At 40.5% G+C, this 27,109-nt stretch overlaps 5 protein-coding genes and 1 pseudogene across 5 annotated transcripts; 3 read left to right on the top strand and 3 right to left on the bottom strand.

Annotated features, from left to right (window-relative positions):
• The first annotated feature begins 1,953 nt into the window (after positions 1–1,953).
• On the top strand, positions 1,954–3,477 carry LOC105284598. The gene is made up of 4 exons (XM_011348251.3): positions 1,954–2,187; positions 2,285–2,347; positions 2,467–2,649; positions 2,708–3,477. Exons 2-4 carry the CDS (start codon positions 2,286–2,288, stop codon positions 2,751–2,753), a joined length of 291 nt encoding a protein of 96 aa, XP_011346553.1. The 5' UTR covers positions 1,954–2,187; position 2,285; the 3' UTR covers positions 2,754–3,477.
• A 5,719-nt stretch (positions 3,478–9,196) lies between these two features.
• LOC105284599 (protein FAM200A) lies at positions 9,197–11,714 on the bottom strand. The gene has a single exon (XM_026975450.1). The coding sequence runs from the start codon at positions 9,772–9,774 to the stop codon at positions 9,241–9,243; it is 534 nt and encodes a 177-aa protein (XP_026831251.1). The 5' UTR covers positions 9,775–11,714; the 3' UTR covers positions 9,197–9,240.
• Positions 11,715–13,664: 1,950 nt separating this feature from the next.
• On the top strand, positions 13,665–14,620 carry LOC113563637. The gene is made up of 2 exons (XM_026975484.1): positions 13,665–14,341; positions 14,433–14,620. The coding sequence occupies exons 1-2, from the start codon at positions 14,016–14,018 to the stop codon at positions 14,581–14,583; spliced, it is 477 nt and encodes a 158-aa protein (XP_026831285.1). The 5' UTR covers positions 13,665–14,015; the 3' UTR covers positions 14,584–14,620.
• Positions 14,587–15,458, top strand: LOC113561486 (annotated as a pseudogene).
• Positions 15,459–19,840: 4,382 nt separating this feature from the next.
• LOC113563636 lies at positions 19,841–21,151 on the bottom strand. The gene is made up of 2 exons (XM_026975483.1): positions 20,510–21,151; positions 19,841–20,436 (listed from the first exon to the last, which is right to left on the bottom strand). The coding sequence occupies exons 1-2, from the start codon at positions 20,563–20,565 to the stop codon at positions 19,875–19,877; spliced, it is 618 nt and encodes a 205-aa protein (XP_026831284.1). The 5' UTR covers positions 20,566–21,151; the 3' UTR covers positions 19,841–19,874.
• Positions 21,152–21,426: 275 nt separating this feature from the next.
• Positions 21,427–22,191, bottom strand: LOC113561485. Its single transcript, XM_026967981.1, has one exon. The coding sequence runs from the start codon at positions 22,189–22,191 to the stop codon at positions 21,427–21,429; it is 765 nt and encodes a 254-aa protein (XP_026823782.1).
• Positions 22,192–27,109: the final 4,918 nt, after the last annotated feature.

Here is a 27,109-nt window from a genome sequence, read left to right as displayed (position 1 = left end):
CAGGACACAAGTTCTGAGGCATCGTTAGAATTTATCACGATATCGTCCGCTCAATGCAACAACACCACGATAAATAATAAGAGAAAATAGGAAAAAAACATTTAATAAACGCGGTCTCCTAGTAACAAAACAACAAACGAAAAAAAAAACTTTTAACACTTTTGATCACCCACCGTAAATCGTATGTGTTTCTCGCGGGGCCCGACTACAGCTACCTCACTAACAGCCAATATTGAAAATACTTTAAAAAAGTACTGAATTCGCGAAACTATGTTCAAAAATAAGGGAAAGTATAGTTATAATAAAAAATTATTAACAAATATCGTGAAAATTAAAATAAATGTTCTAGGAATATTATGTTGCAAATTTAAATTTTGAATGTATAAAATAGTACGTAATCATAAATAAATCAATAAATAATCAGGATAAGCATGCATTATTAAATATAATTTCCCTTAGTTTTGAGCATAGTTTCGCGAATTCAGTACTTTTTCAAAGAAGTTTCAATATCGGCATATAATAATATAATAATTATATAATTATGTAATTATACTATTATATAATAATATAATAATAAGCCTCAAAATTACCCGTATTGATAGTTGTAATTTTACGCAAAAATATTTTATAGCGATTCACACAAAAATATTATTAGGCATCAAGATCCACTGCAGATCGATATTTCATCTTTATATTTGATATTTTAATAAGAATTTGTATTCTTCATTAAATTAATTTTATCTCTTTCAATGATACAATCGAATGAATTATAATAATACAATAATAGAATAATACTGATAATAATAATAATAATAATAGAATGTATAATGATAATAGAATGAATGCCGCTACGCAGTTTTTAGTGCCACACATATAACGTAGCTCTGTGAATGTAGCCGAGGGACACCTTTCTTGCCGGTGCGTGTACATGAAAACGAGAGTCGGAAAGTAAAACTGCTCTATCTACAAGGCTCGTTACAACAATGATTTTATGTTTATCTGGATGATTAGAGAAATAGTTTATGTAACGACCTAAGAATGTCGGTTTCCTGTACCAATCAATAATCAACGTTTCTCCATTTCTAATTACAGTAGTATCCAAGAAATTAATCGAACCATTCATTTCAATTTCAACTGTAAAACTTAACCTCGGATGACAGTTATTGAAAACGTTGAGAACCTCTTGGATTTTGTTTTTTGGCAAAATCATAAATATGTCGTCTACGTATCTAAAATAAGTCCGTATGTTAAAATCAAGCAGGCCAACGCAATGGGTCTCTAGGTCGTCCAAAACCAAATCAGCCAATACAGGCGACAGCGGGGGCCCGCCGCTGTCGCCTGTATTGGCTGATTTGGTTGATAATAAACAAGATTCTATTGCTATTCACTGGTGACTCTAAGGATTTATTTATAATAAGATATTTTTTGTTTTTTGCGCATAAGGTCAGTAGAATTTATTTTTTTGGTCATATTCATGCGGGGGTGTTGGAAATTGTGAATATGGCTTTAGGAAGTCTATGCGTTTTTTGTTTTTTAGATATTAAGTGTTATCAATGCATTTTTTGTGTTTGTATATGTGCGCACGCGCCTAACTACGGTAATATCATAGCAGAGAGAAGCCTGAGAGCGGTCACGCTCGCGTTTTAACTGTAACGCCTCAAACGTGGACATTGAAGTGATTGAAGTGATTCTGTCTTTATTGCTCACTGAATATTGAATAAAGATGGAATGACGCCGCGAGCGTTGGGAGCGTCAAGTGGAACGCATATGTCCACGTTTGAGCGTTACAGTTAAAACGCGAGCGTGACCGCTCTCGGGCTTCTCTCTGATCATAGACATAGTATGGGTGCGTTCCACTTGACGCTCCCAACGATCGCGAACGTCATTCTATCTTTATTCAATGTTCAGTGAGCAATAAAGACAGAATGACGTTCGCGATCGTTGGGAGCGTCAAGTGGAACGCACTCTATATCTAGACTGCGCGTTGAGGAGTGGGGGTAGAGGTTCACGTAGAAAAGGACTCACTCTGTTTCGTGGTCGTGCGTTCTCTTTCGTTCTCGCATGCGTACAAACGTGCAAACCGAGGAACGAGGAAGTGGAATGGACGCGAAACGCCGTACATGCACGGACCTGCAACATTATTATATTGCAGAATTACGGGCGAAATTGTGAGAAATAGCACTAAATGTAAGTATTCTTTACTGAATGTGATCATATTATAACATTTTATATTCTTCATCGAAATGATAATTATCTTTATTATTATATTGCAATTATACTTCAGAATGGTTAATTGCTGTATATGCTGGAAAGAACATTGTTCTCTATTACCACGAAAATGTCATAGGTAATGTATAACTATGGAGATATGTATACTTCTTCTTAAATGTATACTTCTTCTATTTTTATTATGTATAAATAGTCTTCAGTTTCACAATTGAAACTAATGCAATATTACATTTTTAGTTTTCCAACAAATACAGAAAGGCGTGAAAAATGGTTTCATAGCATTGGTTATACTGTCAATGCTTACAAAAATGCCAAAATTTGCAGTGATCATTTTACAGAGGATGATTATAATTATACTGGTACATCCGTACAAAGTAAAAGATTAAAGAAGACTGCAATACCATCTGTTTTAATACAAAGGTAACAAGGTTTTTTTAAAGAAATGTTTTTCTGCTTTTTATATAATTATATCTTGTAGAAATATAAAAAGAGACTCAGGGAGCAACATTCAAACTGATAGTTAAAATGAATCAATGGATATGAGAAATGAATGTACAATGGATATTGAGCATGAATCGAGAAAGGATTATCAACAATCAAGCGACATTCAACATGACAATATTATGGCTGAAGCAACACTTGTCGAGAAAAGTGACGCCGCTGGGCAAAGGTAAGACAAACATGATAATAAAGAAACGTTTGTAATTTGTTGTAACTACTTATATTAATATATATGAAGTAATATTATAAATATTATATTTTATACCCATATATTATATACTCATTTGGTTCAGAAAACTAAAACGTAACATTAAGAACGTGGAAAAAATATTTCTAAGAACTAGGAAATTTAATGTAGAATGTATAAGGAAAACAGAATTTGTTAGTAATCAGGCGTGGATTACGTTCGTTAAATATATTAATTATAACAGATATTTACATAAACTGAATATGTCCAAAAAGTCACGCGCACGGAAGAAAATATCTACAATGCAATCTGTCATACAAATATCACAAAGTAAAAATTTAGTAACAACTGATGCTGTTAATGCTCTAAAGGTAAGTGATTAATAGTCCAAGGCTGATGAGTTTTATGTTTTATGTAGAAATTGTTTATGTATTTACAAAACTTTATGTATTTATTTATAAATACATAAATAGTTTTTTTAAGTTACACTGAAGATGGTTCAATGATTAAACCGAAACGTTTGTTTTGTACACTGGAAGAAGAATAAACAACATAGCACGGACATCCTGCTTGGCTCTGAGCTACTTATTTTGACCTTTATAAATAGTTTTATAAAAATCTGAACAGTAATTTCGAGAAGTCTTACTTATAACAACCATAAGAAAGATCATTACGCTTCATATATAAAATAAAAACAAATGTACCTTATTGTTACGTCCAGGAGACCCCACTGTTTCCTCGCTTCCATAGGGAGATCATTAAATAAAGAAAAGTAAAAAAATAAGAACTAATCCCCACCAGCGGGAAAAACGACTGGACGAGCGTTGGGGGGCCAGGTGGACTGATTGTAATAGATATCATGTGTTACGTCCAGTAGACTTCATGGTTCCTCGCTTCCAAAACGAAATATTCTTTAAAAGATTTTATATAATATTCTATGTACGATTAAATCAGCGAACGTCGTTGCCACGCGCGAAAAAGATTTCGCGTGAGCGGAGGTCTCGGGGTCACGATGAGAGATATCGCGGTTCCCAGAAAAGAAATAATTAACTGATTCCTGAGCGATTGCTCTCATCAGAGCCGTTAAATTTGGCACATGTCCGGCAAAACAAGTCTTTAAATCATGATTAAAACTGGGCTAATGAAGCAATCGTCTCGTTACCGCGACGTTCGAAAACTATTCATCTAGGGGTTAAAAAGGTTAATTATCGCAAATGACACGCGAAAACAATTATCAAAGAATACCGCTAAGAGATTTCTTTGACTTACGAAAATAAGTATTAGACCCATTCACTGATATCAAGTAAATTAACTATCGCAAATGACGTGCGAACACAATTATCAAAGAATACCGCCGAGAAATACGAAAGTAAGTATTAGACCCATCCGCTGATACCAAGTAAATTATTATAAGCGATAACCAATGGTTCGCGGTAACAATTTTTTGTGAATTCCCGGAAACAAATAGCACTCCCCATGGTCCTTAGAACGCATATAAAAAGGCGACGATTTGCCCAGAGACTCACTCTTGGACTCACCTAGTAACAATAAGCCTGTGCGGGAGTTTCGCTAAATACAAGTCAACTAGAAACGCGAACGTGTGCCAAATCATCACCCTCGCCTCCCTTTGGGTTTGAAGCAGTAGCAACTCAGCACTAATTTGCAGTATTAAAAATAAGCGAAATTTTTTACGTTACACAAAAACTTGTAATTATTTTACCGTTAATTGAGAAATTAAGTCATCAGTCAAATTGTAACGTTTCTACTAATGTTACTGTTGCTTTTCATCATAATATTACATAGAAATTTATTAATTAAATATTAATATTTAATGCACTTGTTGGTGAAGAAATTTGAAATAATTATAAGATATTTTCACCCATGAGAATTTGTTTCCCCTTGAGAGACTTCCGACCGATAGAAATTCACTGGAACTTACGCGATTGTTCCTTTCTTTTAAAGTGCGTCCCACTAAACGTGGATCCGACGATTCAGGTTCCTCTCAAGAAAATAATACACGGGAACCATACTCAGAGGGAAACCGTCTGACTACGGGCGAGCCACCGCGGAAAAGAAGTCGTTCGCGGTCCCCTAATTTAGATTTTCCCTCTACTAGCAGTACATTTTCGAAATTATCACCACCCTCTCCTTGTTCATCTTCATCCTTGGAGATATCTGATAATCCATCTTTTACCCCGTGCCCTTCCCCTGTTCTCTCCTCCCCTTGGTATTCACCCATTGGTTCACCAGATCCTGAAGAGTATCAGGATGAACCAATAATAATCGATCAATCCTTTCCTTCTTTAGAAGTATTGAGAACCTTTTACGAGCGTCCTCGAAGTCCTTCGAGAACACATCCTTAGTCTTTTTCCCACCTATTTGATACCCCTTCCACCCAATGCCCTTATCCTCGGACCTGGATCCATTGACGTTCCCAGTTTAAGGGCCGCCCTTGTCAATTCCGGCCCTGACACCGTTGTTCCACTCATCACCAGAAACCGCCAGTATCCTGTCCTAATCCCTGCGTCCCTCATTCAAGAATTCTTTTTAGATAATACATAATTTAAATAATTGTCAGAATTATAAATAGTTTTTCATCAATGTAAACATTTTATCGATGTATTTATTCTGCGTATTTCATTCTTTTCTTATGTATTTTATTTGCGAACATAATTATTAATTCCTTAAGGAAAAAAGGATAATCATTTTTTCTTATGTATTTTATTGCGTTTCAAATATAATATGTTAATTCTCTAAGGAAAAAGGAAAATCTAATTATTTGAATAAACCTCAATCACTCCCCTTCCCACAACAGGTCGTACAGGTCCTATCCCAGGTAAAAGAGATTAAATTCTCTTACCTAAAAAGGGACCAACAAGCAGACTTGTTCCAAATCTAAGGGTAAAATCGACCTTGGTCGTTGACCTTACAGACGGAACTCGCAGTCAGCTCGACTCAACTTTTGAGACCGAGTGTCTCAAATTTTGAGAGGCGTGTGTTACGCCCTTTCCTCGAGCTCACGGAGATCTGGACGTAACACATGAAACGATACGCGAACCATAAGACTCACAAATTTATCCCCCTACGCTCGGCTGTAACAAAAAACAGGAGTTAATAGTTAATCACTAAACAAATACCGCTTCAGATTCGTAAAGGCGGAGCGAGATTTGGGAATTGTCACTCTGCGACGGCAATAAAAGTAATCCACCGATAAGAAACCCTGCCATACATGGGCAGCTGTCAAATAGATTAAAGGAAACTAAACATGGATTTCAATATGCATTATAAGGACGAGGGGTCTTCACAAGTGCCGGACTCTAATCTTTGGAAACGATAACGTAAATCCACCAGATATCACAGTAATACAGTGGCAATGGACGGTTCATTAGAAACAAATGTTATTGCCTTTTTCCGTTGTTCTTCTTTTCTGGGAAAAGAGTGACCCCCCCCCCTTCCCCTACACTCTTTAGCCCTATATAAAGGGAACAGTTTGGGCAGAGAGCTCTCTTCTATCTTCGGACACCCTGCAAATTGCATAACGTAACGTTCTGCTCCCGTAATCGGGACATCGAGTATTCAGATAGAGTCAGTGTCAGACTCCACCCAAAGACTCTCTGGTTCGACTGGCCCCTTTCATCCTACTGAAGAAACACTCCATCCGAAGATCAGAACGGAATAAAAGTAAGCCTTTTTAATGATTTCATTTAATTACCCTCTAATCGTTTCGCGATTCCAGTCGAACAATTGTCTATTCCGATTTATTTCCGTTTAAGTGGCCGATAATATTCGCGGACCAACTGATTCCTCAGCAGATTCGGGTTTTTCCTCATCGGCATATTTGGTATCGTGTGACCAAGCTGCACCCCTCCCCGCACCGGAAACAACCGAGCAACTTGGTACATTTAGCGATAGAATCGAGCGATTATCACCACTTACAATTATTATACCATCTCCTACCTCAACGACTGCTAATCCACCTTCCTCCCCTAGTGTCTCCCCTTTTTCCCTACCTGAGTTATTCCCGCGGTGGTACTCACCCATCCCTTCTGAACAGCTTGGACAATTCCTGAATTCGGTCCTCCCTACCCCCGCTCCTGAAATCAACCAAGGAACATTCCTTCACTCCCCTCCCCCCCCCCCAGTTCATGAAAACCCTGAGTTTGGAGGGATGTCAATCCCCTCAATTTCAGCACTCAGAGAATTTTCCCAGAGAGCCTTCAACTTGGTTCTTGATTATTTCCTGGATCTTTTCCCCACCTTCACTCATCCCCTTCCTCCACACACTGTTATTTGCGGCCCTGGATTAATCGATATATCGGCTCTCAGGGAAGCGCTCAGTTACGCTGGCCCTGATACCTTTATCCCCTTTATCACACATAACCGCGTCCACCCTGTCCTGATCCCCGCGTCTTATATTCAAGAATTTTTATCAGAGGTTAATTTTGAAATGTACAGCATATAGTCAATAGTATTATTATTATTTGCGTGCAAATATGCGTATAATTAGTTAAGTCGAAACTCACCATTTCCTTTTTCACGTAATTATTATGTTATAATATAGAATTATTAAATTAATTACATTAATATCGAATTATGTTTAATTTTTAATAATATTCAAAATTATAATTAATTTAAAAATGATAACGATTGTCTGAGTATGTTTCTTTTCTATCATTTCAATTTAAATTGTAATTCTTTATTAGTAATCGTAAGAGTCGTAGGTATGTTCAAATCCGAAATTTATTTTTCAAAATTATAATTATGTTCAAACCCACAACTCATTTTTTTTAGATTATAATCATTTGTAATTGTAAAACATATGTACTTCTGATGCTATTTCGACAAATATATTGTTGTTTTTAATTAGCAAAAGCTAACAAAAATTTCATTCAGTTAATTACCCTCATTTCACCCTCATCCTTGACAGATCGTACGGGTCCTATCCTTGTGTAAGAGGGATTCATTTCCCTTACCAAAAAAGGACCATCGAGTTGACTGTTTCGAACTATTAGGGTAGATCGACTGAGGTCATTGACCCAAAAATTCGAAGCGTATCGGTCGTCTCGAGACACGAGATACTGCGGCTGTGTGTTTACGTACCTCGAGAGGCGTCTGGTTGCTCCCTTCCTCGAACTCACGGAGCTCTGGACGCAACATTATAATTAACGAAAACTATGATTGTATACATTATAGAATTGTAAAATATATAAAAGGACCAATAATTTGACAAAATCGTACACGGTAACATACAAACTAAATGTTGTAGCACATGTTGGTAGCAAAGAAAACAGTAAATGTAATAATGTTTTAGGACAGTGGTCGGAATTACTTTCACTTTCGAGGCGATTTTCAAAAGCTACGCCTACTTTTTCCCCTTGCCTCTCTGCCCCACCGACGAATCCTCCAAGTGACGGTCGCGGCGCTCAGACGCAGGACTGTCACATGTTGGCTGGTGCTTGCGCTGGGCGTGCTTCCTAATTACTAATCTATTCTTATCGAAATATGTTTTATGTTTTTATTTTTATATATGCTATCAATATATTTATATTATACAACGCGACAATAGCTTTCCACGTCACCCATGAGATACTATTGCCGACGTGTTTTTTTTAAGTGGTATCCCCAATAGGCTTATTCCATTGAAGAAGAACGACATTCAACTTTATTTTTGTAATTGGAAATACATACTATTAAAAGATTATGGATCAGATCTTCTGAATCGTTTATGTGACTCTACAAGTGTCGGTATGTCAACATTGATGTTTGAGATGTTTGTTTGCATCAATGAAGATAAAGACTTGTCGTTTAATGTAGAACGTTTATCCGTTTTTATATATTTCATTTTAGAAAAGGAACATTCACATAAATAAGTAGAACCAAACATTGAGAAAATACGAAGACTGAAATTTATTAAATTGGGATAAGACGATTTCTCTAAAATTTTGAAGAATTCTATTTCTTTCTCTGTTCGCGATTTAAGAGAAATATCTGTTTGCAAAGTTCCTCCTGAAATTGTAGATTCTGCTCTTCAATTTTAACGGTGAGAGGATTCTCGAAAAGGATTAAGTCGGTTCTAAGTATCGATATGTTACTAAAACGCGTTTCGAATTGATTTATTATTGATTCGATAATATACATGTGTTTTTTAAAATCCATGTTTGTCATGTTCTTCACTGAGAATCTGACAAGACGGGAAAAAATGTAAAATATTTTGTTCCATATGATTTTTCATTAATATTAACTTTCTATGGAAATAATCAATATGACCACTCACCAATTCGGAAATACTTTGCTTGGCTTTTTGCAGTTTTAAATTTAATGTATTAAGATGATTTGTTATGTCTGTGATCTATCTCGGAAAACGACTCAAAATTCTCTAAGAAATCTTTAAATTCATCATGTTTTGGAACTGATGGTTCTTGCAAGAAAAGGAAAATTTCTTTTCTTATTGCAAAAAATTTGTCCAGACATTTTCCTGCACTAAGCCAACGAACTGCGTAATGTAGGGGCACATCAGTATAAGCTGCGTTATGTTCTCTGAGAAACTGTTGAAATTTTCGATGAAGAAGAAATTTGTTACCGCCCTTAATAAAATTCGTAATTTTTGTAACTGCTTGCATTGTATCGCTTAGTTTAATAGCTTTTCCATATAACGCCTCTTGATGAATGATGCAATGAATAAAAGGAATTTCGATATTCTGCTGCTTTAATTGACCGAACAATCCAGGTTTTGTACCTGTCATTGCTTTTGCACCGTCAGTCACTATAGCCGAACATTTGGAGAAATCGGTATTATAGTTTTTAAGAGGTTCTTCTACGGCTTTAAAAATATCGGCACCTGTCGTTGTATTATGCATGGGAATAAAATCTAACAATTCTTCGGTACATGAGAAATTATCATGGACAATTCGGACAAAAATACTTAATTGGCTTGTTACGTCCAGGAGACTCCACGGTTCCTCGCTTCCACAGGAAATATTAAATTTAGAAATAGAGAAAAGTAACAATTAAGAATCAATCCCCACCAACGAAAAGTACGACCGGACGAAAGAAGGGGCAAGTGGTCTTAGCAAAATGTCACAAAATAATATTGTACGGTTTAAGTTGTGAACTATTCAGCGAATAGCCCGTGTGTAGATCGCTCCGCGCTGAGCGCGAAATTCCGTGCACTCGAGGTTCTGTGTAACCTCGAGCGGGAGTGAACAGGGAGAAGAGGACAGCGAAAGCCAGGAATCAATCAGTTTCTTCGAAATCACGTGTATTTCACCGAAGAAATTGGGTCACGGCCGAGAGCTGACGCGATGACAATATTTACGCGGCGTCGTGGTCTTCTAACTCGTGCGTCTCGCTGCACTTGTCCGGTGATGATGTTGCCGTGGAAAGCCTCTGACCTATGTCAGGCGGAAATCTTGCCGCGAAGAGTCTCTGAAAAGCATCAGGCGGAGATCTTGACGCGTATAATGCTGTTAATAGCTCTCGGACCGTTCGTTACGCACAATAAAAAGAATTAACAACAAAAATGAGATGTACGAGGCCGGAATCGAAGTTCACGCAACCCGAAATTACCAGCGAGTTGAGAACTCGAACGTGGAAACAGCTCAACGGACTAGCGGTCGACCGAATGCGAGAACGAGCGTCGAATTGAACAACTGAATATACCGGAACGAGTCGACTTGACTATTTGACGACTGATCAGATTCTGGTCGTATTCTCGAAATAAGTGATCAACACAGCGGCTATTTGTCTCCGGAACGGACTGAACAAAGCCTTTCAAATGGCTCTCGATCGGCGAAATGTCCATATATGGAATGATGGAACCGTTTCTAACTGATCTCGACGAAAGACGATGAAAATATTTATCCGCGATTCTATGACAAACATGTTATCCGAGGCTCGCTCTCACGAATTTCGATCAAGCGAAATCTGTATCCGAACTATAACTCGAACTAAATTGAATTTATTAAATCATTGGTCGAGTCTCAAACAGATATACAACTCACAAACTTTTCAATCCTCGCCTGCGCTCAGTCGAAACACTCGATAGGCTAAATATATTCGGAGTTAATGGCTAAAATCACTTAGGGAAGCCCGCTCCAGATCTGGAAAAGCGGAGCGGCATTTGGGAGTCGTTATCCGCTGACGGCAATAAAGTAATTCACCGAATCTAAATACTGAGAAATTCTGCCGTACATGGGCAGCCGCGAACCAGATACGCGATATAAATAGATTTAGACTAAAGGAAACGTAAACGTGGATTGTTATATGTAGGGTCGAAGTAGGGGTCATCACAAGTGCCGCACTTTAATTCTTGAAAACAAAATCATAAATCCATCAGATACCACGGTAATTTCAGAAGCAACAAACGCTGCTTCATTAGAAACACATTTTTCTTATTTCCTTCTTTTCTCAGAACAGAATAACCCCCACCTAAGCTCTTTTAGCCGTATATAAAGGGAACAATTTGGCCAGAGCGCGTCTTTTGGTCTTTGAACATTCAGCATTACGTTTGAGCATTGTTTCGTTCCCGTGATCGGGACGTCGCGTTTAAAAAGTAGAGTCAGTGATAGTCTCCACGCCAAGACTCTCTGGTCCGGTTGGCTTCCTCATCCAAACCATCGAAGTACTCCATCCGAAGAGCAGCACCGAAGAAAGTAAGCCAAAATTCGCATGATAATCTTATTTTTCTTCCCTTCAACCGTTTCGTGGCTTTTATTTCTTTTCATATTACCGAACAAAGTTTATTCCGTTTTCTCGTTTTAAGTGGCCTATATAAATCGCGGACGGAGTAGTTCCCCGGCAGAAATAGTATCGACCGAGCAAAGGGCACTATTCACTGACCGAACAGCAACCTCCCCCGAACCGGCAGCTAGCGACACCCCACCTCGGTCAGCTCTGTGAAGTTAGCACCCCCAATTGCGAATTTTTATAAAATTTTGATAGCGTTCGTTTGTCCACGATTTGTCCACATTTGTTCAACAAAAAATTTCGTTTGTCTACCTCCCAAAACACAGTTATGACAAAAACAATTTTTTGAAAACATTTTATCACTAGCACCCCCAATTGCGAATTTTTATAAAATGTTGATAGCGTTCGTTTGTCCACATTTGTCCAACAAAAAATTTCGTTTGTCCACCTCCCAAAACAGAGTTATGACAAAAACATTTTTTGAAAAAATGTTATCACTATCACCCCCCATTTTTATTTTTCTTTACGTTCAAAGTACCAAACGATTGTTCATGATTAGTCTATGTTTGTCCACTAACAAGTTGCGTTTGTCCATCTTCCAAAAAAAAGTTACAACAAAAACGTTTGAAAAAAATTATATTAGCAGCACTCCCATAAAAAGATTTCTTTGTTTTCCAAGCATTTCTAACAGCATTTTCTGCAAGTTGAGCACTGCAATCGTTTGTCCACACGTTGTTTTCGTTTGTCCATGCATAACTTTCGTTTGTTCACCCACGGAAATATAGTTATAAACAAGTAAACAGAAGTAATTAACAATATCCGCTCTGTGGGCATTTAACAGCATTTTCTGCAAGTTGAGCACTGCAATCGTTTGTCCACACCTTGTTTTCGTTTGTCCACGTGCGGACAAACGATTGCAGTGCTCAACTTGCAGAAAATGCTGTTAGATACCCACAGAGCGGATATTGTTAATTACTTCGTTTTAATTCTTCATAATTATATTTCCGTGGGTGGACAAACGAAAGTTATCCATGGACAAACGAAAACAACGTGTGGACAAACGATTGCAGTGCTCAACTTGCAGAAAATGCTGTTAGAAATGCCTGGAAAACACAGAAATCTTTTTATGGGAGTGCTGCTAATATAATTTTTTCAAACTTTTTTGTTGTAACTTGTTTTGGAAGGTGGACGAACGCAACTTGTTAGTAGACAAACATAGACTAATCATGAACAATCGTTTGGTGCTTTGAACGTAAAGAAATCTTTACATGTGGGGTGCTAGTGATAAAATGTTTTCAAAAAATGTTTTTGTCATAACTCTGTTTTGGGAGGTAGACAAACGACATTTTTTGTTGGACAAATGTGAACAAATCGTGGACAAACGAACGCTATCAACATTTTATACAATTTCGCTATTGGGAGTGCTAATGATAAAATTTTTGCAAAAAATTTTTTGTCAACTGTGTTTTGGGAGGTGGACAAACGAAATTTTTTGTTGGACAAATATGGACAAATCGTGGACAAACAAACGTTATCAAAATTTTATAAAAATTCGCAATTGGGGGTGCTAACTTTACAGAGCTGGCGGCTTAAGTTGCCGGAGGCCTCTCTTCCGACGTTCGACGGACAATACGAGAACTGGTTGTCATTTAAGAATGCGTTTCGTAACATGATAGACACTCAATCAGATTTAACGGAGGTAGATAAACTGCATTACCTCAGATCGGCTTTAGTCGGGGAAGCCGCTAATAAAATAAGGCTGTTCGCGGTCGATGGAATCAATTATCATAAAGCATGGGAGGTTTTAGAGCGATCGTACGAGGTCAAACGCATTTTAATCTCTCGCCATTTATCGGCAATCATGAATTTGCCCGTCGCGGAAAGGGAAGATACGGTCAATCTGTCCAAGCTGGCCGATGACGCGCAGCAACATACCGCGTCGTTGAGGGCGTTAGGCGTGCATATCAGTTCAGAGATACTCGTGCACATCATCGAAAGTAAAGCCTGGTCTACAATGAGGTCGCAAAATCATTCGTAAAGTCGCAGTTTTAGAATCGTAGAGTCATGGGTTGAGTCGTATTGCGACACTTGTCTACATACTATCCTAAGTCGCAACACAACAGCCAATTAGAGAGCAGAACGTTGTCGTGTTCTTTTACATGGCAGTGGAAATGGTTAACCTGTACGTTTTGCATGATACATCCCGCCTTGCATCGCATGTCGTTGATGCACTCCGTGCGTGATGCCGATCGGAAAATGCGTTGCATTACCCGTGCAATTAGTCATGAGAGATTGAACCGCGCAGATAAACGAGAGCGTATCCTTTGTGAGGAGTTGTTAACGGCCCTCGCGAGAATTTGCACGCGAGTGTTTAAGGCGATTTTATACCGTGAAATGCGGTGAAAGTGAAACCATGGATTTGTGTGCAATTTCTGGAATTTTGTTTTTGAGTGCTTGCTATTTGCATTTTATATCGACATATTTGTATTTGAGACGGAAGAGGCATCGTAGAGAAAGAAGATGGTGGGTGAGATCCATAAATAAAACCAGAAATGAATTGGGATACTTTAATAATCAATTTAAAGAAGCGTATGAGACAGATCATGAAGAATTCTTCCATATGACATGGATGACACCTGCCCAATATGACCATTTGTGCAATCTTGTCAGACCTTTTTTTACAAAGAAAAGTATGCGGAAACCTATCTCAGTAAATGAACGGGTAGCTATGACTCTTATGTAAGCACAATCTTATCATATGCTTTGTTAATTGTACAATTTGCCTTGAATTATTAAATGCTAACAATAATGTCTTCTGTCATAATTTAAGGTTCCTTACCCATGGTGATAGTGTTAGATCAAAATCATGGGAATTCCGAATTGGTAGATCAACTGCATATAAAATTATTTCTGAGACCTGCGATGCAATCTGGCAAACTCTTCGTACCCAGTACCTGCCAAAACCTTCACAAGAAATATGAGAGAAAACAATTCATGGATTTTGGAACCAGTGGAACTTTCCAAACTGTTTAGGGGCACTAGATGGAAAGCACATCACTATTCAAGCTCCACCAAACAGTGGTTCATTGAATTACAACTACAAAGGATTTTTCAGTTTTGTACTGCTGGCAATTTGTGATGCCAATTACAAATTTATTTGGATTGATGTTGGTGACTATGGTAAGTGATACATTTTTATTCTTATATATTTTAATATATTTATATATTTAATATGTGTACTTATGCGCTGAATATGAGAATGAATTGGAATTGTTTTACAGGTTCCAACAATGATGGCGGAATATGGGCAAACAGTAGTCTTGGTCAAAGTATGGAATCTGATACAACTGATATTCCACCTCCAAAATTATTGCCTGGTACAGTAAATAAAGTACCCTGTGCTTTGGTGGGAGATGAAGCATTCCCTCTCAAACCATATCTCATGAGACCATATCCGAAAAGATCGCTGAATGATTCGCAACGAATTCTTAATTATCGCTTGTCTAGAGCAAAACGAATAATTGAAAATACTTTCGGAATCCTTGTTTCTCGATGGAGAATATTAAGGAAATCAATTCAGTGCAAGGAAGAAACTGCTTATAAGATTGTGCTTGCCCTTGTTGTTTTGCATAATTTTATTATGTCCTCTAATACACGGAAGTACTGCCCATCACAATTTGTGGATCAAGAAAGAAATGGCATTGTTATCTAAGGACAATGGCGCAATGAACAATTAGGACAACATATTCGACACGTTAATCAAGTGGGCTCAAATCGAAGTACTTACACTGCAAATGCTCAGCGAGAGATACTGATGAAATATTTTCTAACGGACAGTGGTGCAGTTGACTGGTAGTTTGATTGTGCATTGAGAGGTTACATCATTAATGCTCCCATATAATGCATTAGATCCATGTATCAGGACTGTTATATCTAGCTAGGTCACATTAGCCACTTCAACATTACACATTATCTTAAATCTATATCTATGGTTTCTTTTTAATGAAATTAGAAGAAATTGTTACCACTTTGCTCTTTAGAATTAAGTAATTAGAAAATAGGCTAGAAAGCGACATATGATCATATCAGCGTTAATGATTATACAGCGCGGCAGAGGTGATTGTGTATATGTATATATTATTCTGTACTTGAAACATAATTCTTATTACTGCAAGATGTATGACCTAAAACTAAATGTTGAATAATACAATAATAGTGTACACAGTTAAAAATGCTCCGTTTAATTCACTAAGATTTTACACAACATTGCACACTTATTTTTCGCTTATTAAAGTTTTTATTATAACAGATTTATACATATACAACCGTAATCATATATTTTATTTTAGTTTTATTTTTACGCAAGATTACAACTTTCCTATACGCAACATTATTGCACAAAAATTATTCTTTTTAAAAGAAAATGGAATGTGTAATACTTAAAATTTGTTAAATAAATATACCTTCTTAAATAATTATACAAACTGTGTAAATTTGTACCTTTATCTACGTACCTTTATCTTTAAAGCACAATTCAAATCAAATTTTAAACAATATTTATATTTTGCATATTCTACCAAAAAAAACAAGCAACTCAAGTAATGTTAGCAGAAAGAATATGCGGGTTCTAACCCAGGGACTCCGAGGGGGGGGGGGGGTATCTCCGGGGCGCGAGGGTATAGCGTCATGCGGGGGGGGGGGGGAGGTCGCCGGAGTGCGAGGTATAGCGTTATGGGGGGGGGAGTATGGGTCCTTTCAAGTGTCCTCTGCGGTCGAGGGTGTTTATGTAAACATATCTAGGAACGAACCATGGTATGCGGTATGTTTATATCTTATTATATTTTCTAGCGCCGATACCCGGCTGCTATCAATGAGATGTTTATGTAAACATATATCTAGGAACCGTGGGATTGTTTTATAGATAAAAATTTATTTTCGAGCGCCGATACCCGTCTGCAGGGTGGAAAGAGACGGAGATATGGTACCGATATTATATAATCAAACGGAAAAAAGGTTTAGCATCACAGTTGGTTGCGAGTGCTCCAGAAAAGAGTTTCCTGAAAATCTTCAGTGAGAAAAGTTCTGTGCGCGCAAAACGAATTTATGTGTGCAAAACATGGAAATCGATTCCGAATCTGACGATGATTTCAACTTTGACAATGACATCGATATGGACGATATAGAGAACCGTGTCGCCCGCGATCGCCTTTTAATGGATAGTGACGAAGAAGATAGTGACGAAGAAAGTATATTATCAAACGAGAGTGCGTATCTTAGCAGTGCAGAAGTGGTCGAAGAAGAAACTCATAGAATAACATCCGATTCCCAACGAATGGCCCTTTCTCCACTCACCAGTGTCTGCACCATATACTGTTATTATTCAACGGGTGGACCTACAGATTTGTGCATGTCATGTGCAATCAGCACAGCGAATGTAGACCTTGGACCTGTAGTGTACATTATACGAAGATACGAAGTAGACACCTGGGATGGAATATGCGGTCGCTGGTGTACAAATTGCCGCTCCACATTATATGTGATATTCCCGTGCAACATGTGCCCGATATGTACGAAGTGAACAATTAAGAAACATTGAACAGTGAAAGTGACAATACGCGAGCATGGCGCAAGAAAGACCCGAGTTCGCGGGTATGCAACGAGTATCGATGGTACAGTTTCTGTGCGACCGAGAACGCGGTATACGCGGAGCGAACGAACGCTTCGTCGGACAAAGAGTTTTCAAACGTTATCCACGCAGTGAAGGGTTGCTGTACATTGTGGGTCCTGCAGGTGTCAGGAGGTGGTTTGAATTATTAGTGAAGGACGAACCTTACAGCATATGCAATAGCCGTTTCTGTCGTTACAGTCGCCGATATACGGACGTTGATTTTTCCGATGATTTGTGGGACTTTAAAAAATACAATATTCCCTGGATGCATTTGGATTTTCAGTTAATACACCATGACCTTCTATGTATAGTACGTAAATGTAGAAAGTGCGGAGAAAAGATGTGCAAGTGCTCCGAAATATAAAAAAACTATTAAACAATCGGTGCGTTGCGGACAAGTATCACGTGCTTCGAAATATAACGAACTATCGAACACTGGTGAGAAGAAGTGTTTCGCGGGACAACGCAATCACTCGTCAGCCACGAATACAACCACATTGCGGATGGAAGAGCAGCGAGAAACAGGTATGTAATAGTAAATAAAGAAAATGTATATTACGGAAAAGCCGATCATGTAATCCTGAATTTAAAATATTTATGTTACAGAAGGGGCCAGCCGCTTGCACGTAGACCGCGCTCACGAGGGTCCTCTGCGGTCGAGATGGAGGGGGTCAGCGCAAGCTGCATGGAGCCGGAGGATGGGGAAGAGGAGGAGGCGGAAGAGAGGGAGGAAGGAGAAGGAGTTCGTTTGGAGCGGTGATCCCTCCTGCTATAACGCCACGTAAGTTTTAAAATTTAAAAAATAAAAGAAAAAAGATCTACTTCCAATATACTACACTAACTAATAAATAACTATATAACTAATAAATATATATTTGTTTTTATGTTTAGTGACAATGGCGGGTGGAGTGAAGGAGTGGAAGGAGGAAGAAAATAAAAGAAGAGAAAGTTTATATAATAAGAATATTTAATATACGTAAAAGATAAGAATACATAATATAAAATAATGATATAATATAGTAATAAGAAAAAGTAATAATAGTACTTGTAATAATAAGAAATAGAAATAGAAATAATAATAGTAGTAATAATAAAGAGATATAATAATAGTAGTAATAATAGTATTTGTAATAATAATAAAATAAAAGTTATATAAACTAATATTAAATTCGTTCCCCTATTCCTCCTTTCCTGCCGCTACGAATACAATTTCTGAAAAATAATAAAAAAGTCATTAATAATAATCGATCGTAATGGAGCGAAGTTGAAAAAAAGAAAAAAAACAAAAAATACTCACGTATGTCATCCTTTTCCTTCTCTTCCTCGTCTTCCGTCTCTTCTTCTGTCTCCTCTTCCTCCTCGCTTTCCTCGTCTTCGTCCTCCTCTTCCTCGTCTTCGTCCTCGTCGTCCCGCTCCTCTTCCTCCGCGAACCTTACTCGTTTGCAGAGGAATACTGAAACAATTTACAAAAATTTATTAGTTTAAAATAAAAAAATTAAGTATATAAACGAAAAAGTAAATAAACAAATACGTACCAACATCATCGTTGTCCTCCCGCGCGCACTTTTTATCAAAGATAATTTCTGTAATGGCAAAAGACGATTAGTATACTTATTCGTAATAAAAATTAAAAAATAAAAAGTAAAAAAATTAAAAAAAACTCACCAATATCACTGCCCTCTTCGATCCGCATCCTTTTGTTGAGGCTCTCCGACATCTCTTCCTCCTCACTCGCCTTCCTCTTGCTCGCAACTGTAGGTTCTGTAACAATATTATTAATCCCGATTATTATTTTACTATTCGAACGCCGTTATATAATACTATGTAAAAAAAGGAAAAATAAAATTAATTACTCACCGATATCTTCCCATTCGTCCCAATTTTCGGGAGCCCACTCATCTTCTCCGTATAAATTCCTCAAATGGAAAATATCATCGTCCTCAATGTCCGGGTGCGTCCACAATTCGTCGATACACTCGTTCTCCACCCTCCTCCCCTGTCGCTCCCAGCGCGTCCACTTCATTTCGCTAATATTGATGAATCCTTTATACTCCATTTTGTCACTTTGCACGAGAACTTTTCAGTGAACTATGAGATGCACGATCGAAGACTGAAAACTGACTGACTGAACGGGAAAAAATCTTTCGCGTGTAGCCCGTAGAAAAGAAGAAGAGTAGGGATTGCAATATGCAATGGTTAACATTAAGATAAGTGTTGAGGTAGTAAAACTCTAAAATTCAAGAGCTCCAGAGCTGGCGTAACGTGACGCTTTCGATTTAGGCTAGATGTGCAATGGTTAACGTTAAGTGTTGAGGTAATAAAACTGCTAAAAGTCTAGAGCTGGCGTAACGTGACGCTTTTCAGTTACACAGCACGCACAGATACACGTATTTCATCCCCAATACAACTAGACAGTATCTACGGAACTAGAAGATGCAGCCTTTTCGAGAACAATCTAGAGAAAAAAATATTTACGTTTCGATGCGACAAGTTAAGGGTGAAGCGCCTCGTAGAGGATACTCGAGTGCGTGAGGGAAATGAGCGTGAGGAAAAGAATAGTACGTTTTATGTCTGGAACAGTATTTCTTTATTGTATCTGTTTTTTTACAATGGTTTACTAAAAACCAGAGCCAACAGCTCACAATCTATAATGTTATTGGCGCTGAAGCAATCGCTTGCTGATATTACGTTTGTTACATCTTTAGTCTCGGCGGACGCGATATTTGAAAATTGTGCAATCTTTGCGTCGACCTTTTCGACGAGACGATCCAACTGAGCGTACGTCAGCTCGATGCAGCGGTCCAGGTTAATCATGGCGAAAAACGTCGATTCGGTCATCATCAATCGTACGTTGGATGAATCCAGACACACGAGTTTGGTATCACACACTGGACTCTCACTGAATCGCACCGTCAACGGTCCAACGGTGAGAGGACGGTCGCGAACATCCTTGCAGAGATGGTTCTGGATGTTCCATTGTTGTTCATAGAGTCCCTTCCACGTTTCGAGAGATAGGATCAGCTCGTTTCCTCGATGATCTCCTATCGCAATCTCGACGTAGCTCGGTGGACCGACGTTGATGCCGATGTCCAGGTACTTATATCCCGTAGCCGTCAGTGCGTATCGGCTGTTCAGTATACGAACTGCTCGACGTGCGGGTAAAACGCTGTGAGAAAAAAATCATGAATAAAACAAATACTTAAAAATCAAAAGACAAAGGAGAAGATTCTTAAACGCACCTGATACATTTCTTCGGTGGAGTTTTGGCGTCCTGAAGCGGAACGTAATAGTTCATGCTGCTTCCCTCAATGGAATTTATTGCTGCTGCTGCTGCTGGTTAGGTTTTGTATGCACTGAGGTTGACGCAATACTGAACGTGCATGAACATGTTCGATTCTTCAACCAATTATAAGGAGAGGGGATTATCTAAACATTTTTAAGCGCCGATGTCAGCACTGCTTACGTATGGAATTTGAGTTGATGCAATACTGAACGTGCACGAACGTGTTCGATTCTTCAGCCAATTATAAGGAGGGGAGGGGAAATAAGAAGAATTGTGTTTCATAAAAACATATTTTATTTCGTATGGTAAGACCACCAATTAAACAATTTAAATACATTTTGCAAAGCACACTTGGTTACATGTTTGTTACAACGCAAAGTATGCGTAACGTCCAGAGTATTCAAAGATGGTACGTCTTTGTAGTGAGCGTCGATAGTCTCGATGTAGATATCGTCGTCATCCAGGAGTAGATTCCGCAGCCATTCGCGTTTTTCGCGTCCCTTGACGTATACGATGGTATATGATGCTTCGTCTGTCACCGCCTGTGTAATCAGATCTTTAGCCCATCGATACGGAATCGTTCCATCGTCCCATTGTAATCCGTGATGATTCGCCATCAGCCAAAATGCACGGCGTCTCTCCACTTTGTTGAGACTGTACCATGGCACGCAGGGTCCAAAGATATAGTGAGAGAGAATATTTCCATTTCTCAGCACGGCAACCTCCTTCACGACAAAGTTTCCGCCGATGATAAAGCCTTGCAGATCCACGAACGTCGGTACGAACATGACTGGTTGTGATATCAACGCGTCGACTACAATCGTTCTCGATGCGGCTGTTTTTTATATAATAGAGATCGCGATGTTGCCACGTTTAGGTGACTCTGCGTACAACGTTGGTCAACGGGCTGTATTCGACCACGCGATCGTGTATGATGAGACAGTAGGCCGTTGTATTTGGCGGTACATTCTCCTTGCACTCAAATTCCAATCGCACATCCACGGTGGCACTCTTGACAGACTCGTTCTGTCGCGAACAATCGATAACCACGAAAGGTCCGCGAAGAAGAAAGTTGGGAGGAGTCAAGTATGCCTCGGCGCAATTGCAGTTATAATAAGCCCTACGGAAACGTGAATACATGTCGTAAAGGATGGCGGTTTTGTTCTTCTCGAAATCCACATTCAAGTCATCGTATGGATAAAATTCCGAATTGAGATGCAGTTTCACGTTGGTTAGTTTGCAGTCGTCGAATATGGTAACGTCCTCGGACATGATGTTCTTCCGACCTGTCTGCAGAGCAAAGATGACGTATCGCGGCTTCTCAAGCTGAGTCGCGGTCTTAATCGCCCACAAATGCTTGGTCGTGCTCTGTAACAGCGGATACTCGTACAGGTCCCACGATCGGAAACCCATGGTGAGGTATCGTCCACTCTCCAAAGCACGCAGCATCGACAACTTATTTATCTCGTTCAATAACACGTGCGGCATTCGCCATTGTATCTTGAATATGTCGATCACAGGCGCCAGCGCGGGATTTCCCAGCAGACTATTGTTATCGTTGCGCGATTGTATCAGGATCAGTTCATGACGAACGTTGATCACCACGCGTTTGTAATCTTCGCAAAATCCCAGTAACATGGAGAGCGGTACACAAAAATTAAAGTATCCATTTGCATTATCACTATAATACGTATCCCAACCGGAATTACCCAGGGTTATGCCTCTGTCGAGTGTTAACAGTGTATTGTTTTTGAGCGTGCTGGTTATGCCAACGTTTCTGTTGCGATCAATCTCCACGCCGTAAGTTCGTAGCGAATCTCATCGAACATGAACGCCACGCAGTTATTTCCCATCACTATACGAGGTCCAATAAGGTCTCCGTTGAGCGTTAGTTTTCCCTCGATGTACAGAAAACTTTCATGCGGCAGTGTGTACAGATCCTGTTGTTGTATAGGTATTCTTATCTCGTCGCTGTGTCCAAACATCGTGTTGGCGAACGGATTGTACGTGTGAGTCTCGATCTTGACGATGCGATCGTCAAAGATCGGTTCGTCCCCGATGTTGAGGATCTCTATCATTTTTTTCGCGATTAAATATTTCGTACTGCGAAACTCAAAGATTTCAAAAATTCAATGTTCGATGCAGTGAGCCTCTTCTTCTTGGTGGTATCGGATAACTGACTATTACCGAACGTTGGCCTCGTAAAGATTGTGTTATCTGTCGCTTGCTTCGATCCGCTCAATACGAGCATCTCACGTTATCGCCGTCGCACGTGCAATCTGATCGTGATCTCTTCTTCACGAAAGTCGAGCAATCGCCCGGTTTGGTCGGCAACGCGTATCGTTAGATCCGTAATGCACCGTACAATGATTGGCAGGTAAATGATCTGTCTCGGTCTTTCCGATATCTTATATCCCGATGGCACGCTCGGCGAAAATTCGTGTATCGTGTGCACGCGTTCACCGTTGCTGTACGCACCCGCGGTCACGTTACACTCTACGCGGATAACGTTCACGTTGATGATGTTGATCGATGTGTCCGATTCGTACCATTGTTGCGGTTGCAATATACGCTTCGACGAGAATCCCAGCAGCGATCCAATATTGTTTGGTTTTCCAAAATTTATTCTGTAGAAGCATTTAATCTCACTCCTCATCGTATTGTGATTAGCGCGGAGCACTATCGGGTATTCGTTGCTGGGATCAATCATATGCCGTTTCTGTGAAATTGATATTGCACGTTTCAAAAACTCGTTTATGTCTCGCAGTTCGTACGATTCCCCGGGAATTGTAATCTCCGCGTCGTCTTCGCCAAAATAAAATTTATTGTTCGAAGCGTTCACGTTCGGTATCGTGTGATAAGTCTCAAAGTCCATTAGACCGAGCTCGTAATCACCGTCGCTCAAATCTATGGATGGAAAGTAGTTTACCGCGAGAATACTACTCCTCCCGGTCAGCGTGAGTGTCAGCGACATGATGGAGAAACCGCCCAACGAATACTGAATATTCATAGCGCCTCGTTAGGCTTTAAATTCATACTGATCGTCAACCGTTTGGAGAAACCTTAGACACAATTGTCCGCAGATGCTCTGATCGTAAGTTTGATAGGACGTTCGATTGTACTGAATCTTCACCGCATGTCCAAAATATTGCACCAGTTCCCTCGGCGGTCGGAGATCACCAAAACTGTCAAAATATATCACGTGGCCTCCCCTCTTTGCGTATGCTACCCAATGAGTACCGGGACCCGTTGCATCGTCCAGATTCACGATACCGCTCTCGTTTCGACGTACACCGCTCATCGGTAACGAGTTACGCATGAAAACACCTCTAAAGTATGGTACGCGCATACGTTTTACCAGTTGATCCAATTCTACATTGGTGGTTACACCCGTAGGCATCTTTATCGCCTTTTTGACGTTTTTTTTTTCTTCGTTACTGCGCCCTGTCCTTGTTTGTACGGGGCGAGATACAGTCCCTGTCTATTCTTGTATGGAGCGAAATACAGTCCGCGACCTTCCATTGCGCGATGGTGACGCTGCATTTCTTGCAGTTGACGCTGCACGGCTTTGCTGTCATTCACCGCTTTCGCGACTCCTGCTGCCCCGGCGGTCAACGATCCGAGCGCACCCAGCATCGGTAGAATCGGTAATATCCACCGCGTTTCGCTACCGGAAGGATCCGTTTCTTCGTTGTTCTTTTCTTCGTCGTCTTTTTCTTCTTCGTCTTCAGACCCATACCGAGCTTCGTCTTGGCCTTCATCGCTGTCCAGACAGCCGTGGAGGCGGCTCTCTCTCCCAAAGTCGAATCCCTCGCGAAAATGCGTTCTCGCGCTCTCTTGGCGAGTATCCTGTCCGCCGCGTGTCTCTCGGTGAGATCCTTACTCCGAGAATACGCTATGTCGTGCTCGCGGCACGCTGCGTCCAACGGATTTATACCCGGATCACCTCTGGCTAATCGTTTCTCGAGTCACGTACCCGGACCACAAAACTGATAGCCGGGAATGTGCAGCTCGAAAGGAAGCGCGTTTATCGCGCGATTCAGCAAACTTCCGCCTCTCACTGATTCGTTCGTCGCGAGCGCTGACATTCACGGCAATCCCTGATCAACGGTGCCGGACCGTCGATGTGCGTTTGTTGCCACGGTTGATTGTAATGTTCGCGACAACGGCGGTAAGTCTGCACATCCGAATCCACCTTTATATGTTCCGGGAGCCTGTTCACACGTGTTCGATATAGTTCCCGCACACTTGCAACAGAACTACCTTTGGCACAAATTGTAACTGCTCAGCGGTTAAATCGAGTATATCGGAAGGACTCGTCAGCGTGACAAACATTTTGATACTGCGCGATTCGCGGTTTCACGCGCCTATAAATAGGCGACTCCACTCCTCCACCGAGAAGTGACGAAATGAGATTCGTGCGGCAACCATTGACGATACAGGTTACGAACTGCAACGACAGATTACGACTGATGGAGGACAATGAGGAGAAACGCAAACACGGCCCGGTGCTGCCGACCACTATACGGCGATCATCTGCGGCCCCTCGAACTGCGGTAAAACCAACGTTCTGATAAGCCTGCTGGAGAGTCCGCACGGTGTACGTTTCGAGAACGTGTACGTGTACTCGAAGTCGTTGCAGCAGCCGAAATATCAGTACTTGGAAACTCTGTTGTCGTCGATAGATGAAATCGGTTACTTTACATTCTCCAATAACAGTGACGTCATTCCACCGAACGAGGCGCGTCCAAACTCGATCTTCGTCTTTGATGACGTGGCGTGCGATAAGCAGGATACGGTGAGAGAATACTTTGCGATGGGGCGACACTCGAACGTCGACTGTTTCTATCTCTGTCAGACGTACGCGAGAATACCGAAACATCTTATACGCGACAACGCGAACCTGCTGATCCTGTTTAAACAGGATGGTACCAACCTGAAACACGTGTACAACGATCACGTGAATACCGATATGACGTACGATGATTCTGTGCGTTGTGTCGTAGTTGTTGGCAACGCAAGTACGGTTTCGTAGTGATAGACAAGGACAGCCCACTCGCTAACGGTCGATACAGAAACGGATTTAACGTGTTTGCGATACCGCGGAGCGGTTAGTCGTTGATCGACAACATGGCTGGGAGCAATGATATTCGTGAGCGTGAAAAAATCGCGAGGGCGATTGAGAAAACGAGCGAATCGATCCGCAAGAAACATCGTGCTTGAAGACCGATATGATCGATGATGATATCGCGGTGAGGAGATATTTTGGGCCAATCATTGAACCGCTGCAAAAGATCGTTGACAACTCGAGCACACGCGCGGTGAAGGACGAGTCGGACGTAGGGATTGAAGTACCCCGAAGCGCGAGTCGTAACCACGCGCCCCGAAGTGTGAGAAGAAGAATGTGATAAGGAGTAGGGTAAAGAGGAAACGAACGGACGGCTCGCCGGATCGCGAATCATACGAATCGAAACGGCGTTGAATCGGATCGAGCGATGCGCCATTGATAACCTTTACGCCACGTACCGTAGAGCTTGCAGTACCATGCACCCTGAAGACAAATAGAAAACGAGGAACAGCTCACCGGATCGCGAATCATACGAATCGAAACGACGTCGAATCGGAGCCGTACAACCGTCTCTTCCAACTGAGAACGTTTTCGAAACCATGGACGATTCGTTGCGGACTCAATTGGCCCGCTGAGTCAACGGTACGTCGGGCTTTATAAGCCGTGACGATAGATAGATCGTGTGTTCGGCGTTATATCGATCAGGATGGGCTGATGTCGGTAAAAACGATTCGCGATAGACCACGAAGATAACAACTTATCGACACGTGCGACACAAAGGTACACCTGGTCTTTACGAGCTGATTTTCAAGAAACATCTCGACGAGGACGTGTACACGGCAAATGATATGCAAACGTACAAGAGCATGCTGTTGGTGACGAACGCGTATAGACGCAATCACAGCGCGCGAGGTCTGGTAAAGAGTAACAGGGGATACAAGTATAAATACATAATCGCACCGTTACTACCGGTTGAACCTAAGAAGAAATCCGGAAGAGGATTACCTCGTGTCATGACACTGAACGACAATGCGATCGATTACGTGCACTGGGACGATCCCAACGAGCTGGTGGATCGCCTACGATTGCTCGAAGCTTCGCGTCAAGCCGGACACAACTCTCACGACAACGAGATGCTGTCGATCATCGAGGAACTTCGAGAAGCTGGTCTCATTATAAATTGACTCGTGTATCGTCAAAACGAACTAGTCGATCAACGTCACTCGCATCGAACGAATGCCTCTCAACAAGTTTGGACTATTCGAACGGGGAAACGACGCAGTCGGCAACAATTCCCGTCATTGGGACGAATTAGTGAGAAGTTACGTGCGCCGTAACGCTCTGTGTCGCATCGGTACGGACTTTGACGCAAAGTCGTGCAAGATTCACCACGTAGCGGAGCCCGAGGCTGATACTGACGCCGTCAATAAACTGTACGTGGAAGTACGTTGAAGCGTTGAGGAATCAACAGAAAGAATTTAACGAAAG

This window comes from Ooceraea biroi, chromosome 2 (genome assembly GCF_003672135.1).
Source record: "Ooceraea biroi isolate clonal line C1 chromosome 2, Obir_v5.4, whole genome shotgun sequence".
Taxonomy (NCBI): Eukaryota; Metazoa; Arthropoda; class Insecta; order Hymenoptera; family Formicidae; genus Ooceraea; species Ooceraea biroi.
This window is presented reverse-complemented; position numbering and strand designations above follow the sequence as displayed.

Excerpts from the sequence above, each read along its gene's own strand:
- LOC113561485 (XM_026967981.1), bottom strand. The coding sequence starts at position 22,191 with ATGTTACTGGGATTTTGCGAAGATTACAAACGCGTGGTGATCAACGTT.
- LOC105284598 (XM_011348251.3), top strand. The coding sequence starts at position 2,286 with ATGGTTAATTGCTGTATATGCTGGAAAGAACATTGTTCTCTATTACCA. Across the intron at positions 2,348-2,466 it reads TTACCACGAAAATGTCATAG|TTTTCCAACAAATACAGAAA; the intron begins GTAATGTATAAC and ends TTACATTTTTAG. Across the intron at positions 2,650-2,707 it reads CCATCTGTTTTAATACAAAG|AAATATAAAAAGAGACTCAG; the intron begins GTAACAAGGTTT and ends TATATCTTGTAG.
- LOC113563636 (XM_026975483.1), bottom strand. The coding sequence starts at position 20,565 with ATGAACTATTACGTTCCGCTTCAGGACGCCAAAACTCCACCGAAGAAA. Across the intron at positions 20,437-20,509 it reads CCACCGAAGAAATGTATCAG|CGTTTTACCCGCACGTCGAG; the intron begins GTGCGTTTAAGA and ends TTTTTCTCACAG.
- LOC105284599 (XM_026975450.1), bottom strand. The coding sequence starts at position 9,774 with ATGCATAATACAACGACAGGTGCCGATATTTTTAAAGCCGTAGAAGAA.
- LOC113563637 (XM_026975484.1), top strand. The coding sequence starts at position 14,016 with ATGGATTTGTGTGCAATTTCTGGAATTTTGTTTTTGAGTGCTTGCTAT. Across the intron at positions 14,342-14,432 it reads CGGGTAGCTATGACTCTTAT|GTTCCTTACCCATGGTGATA; the intron begins GTAAGCACAATC and ends TCATAATTTAAG.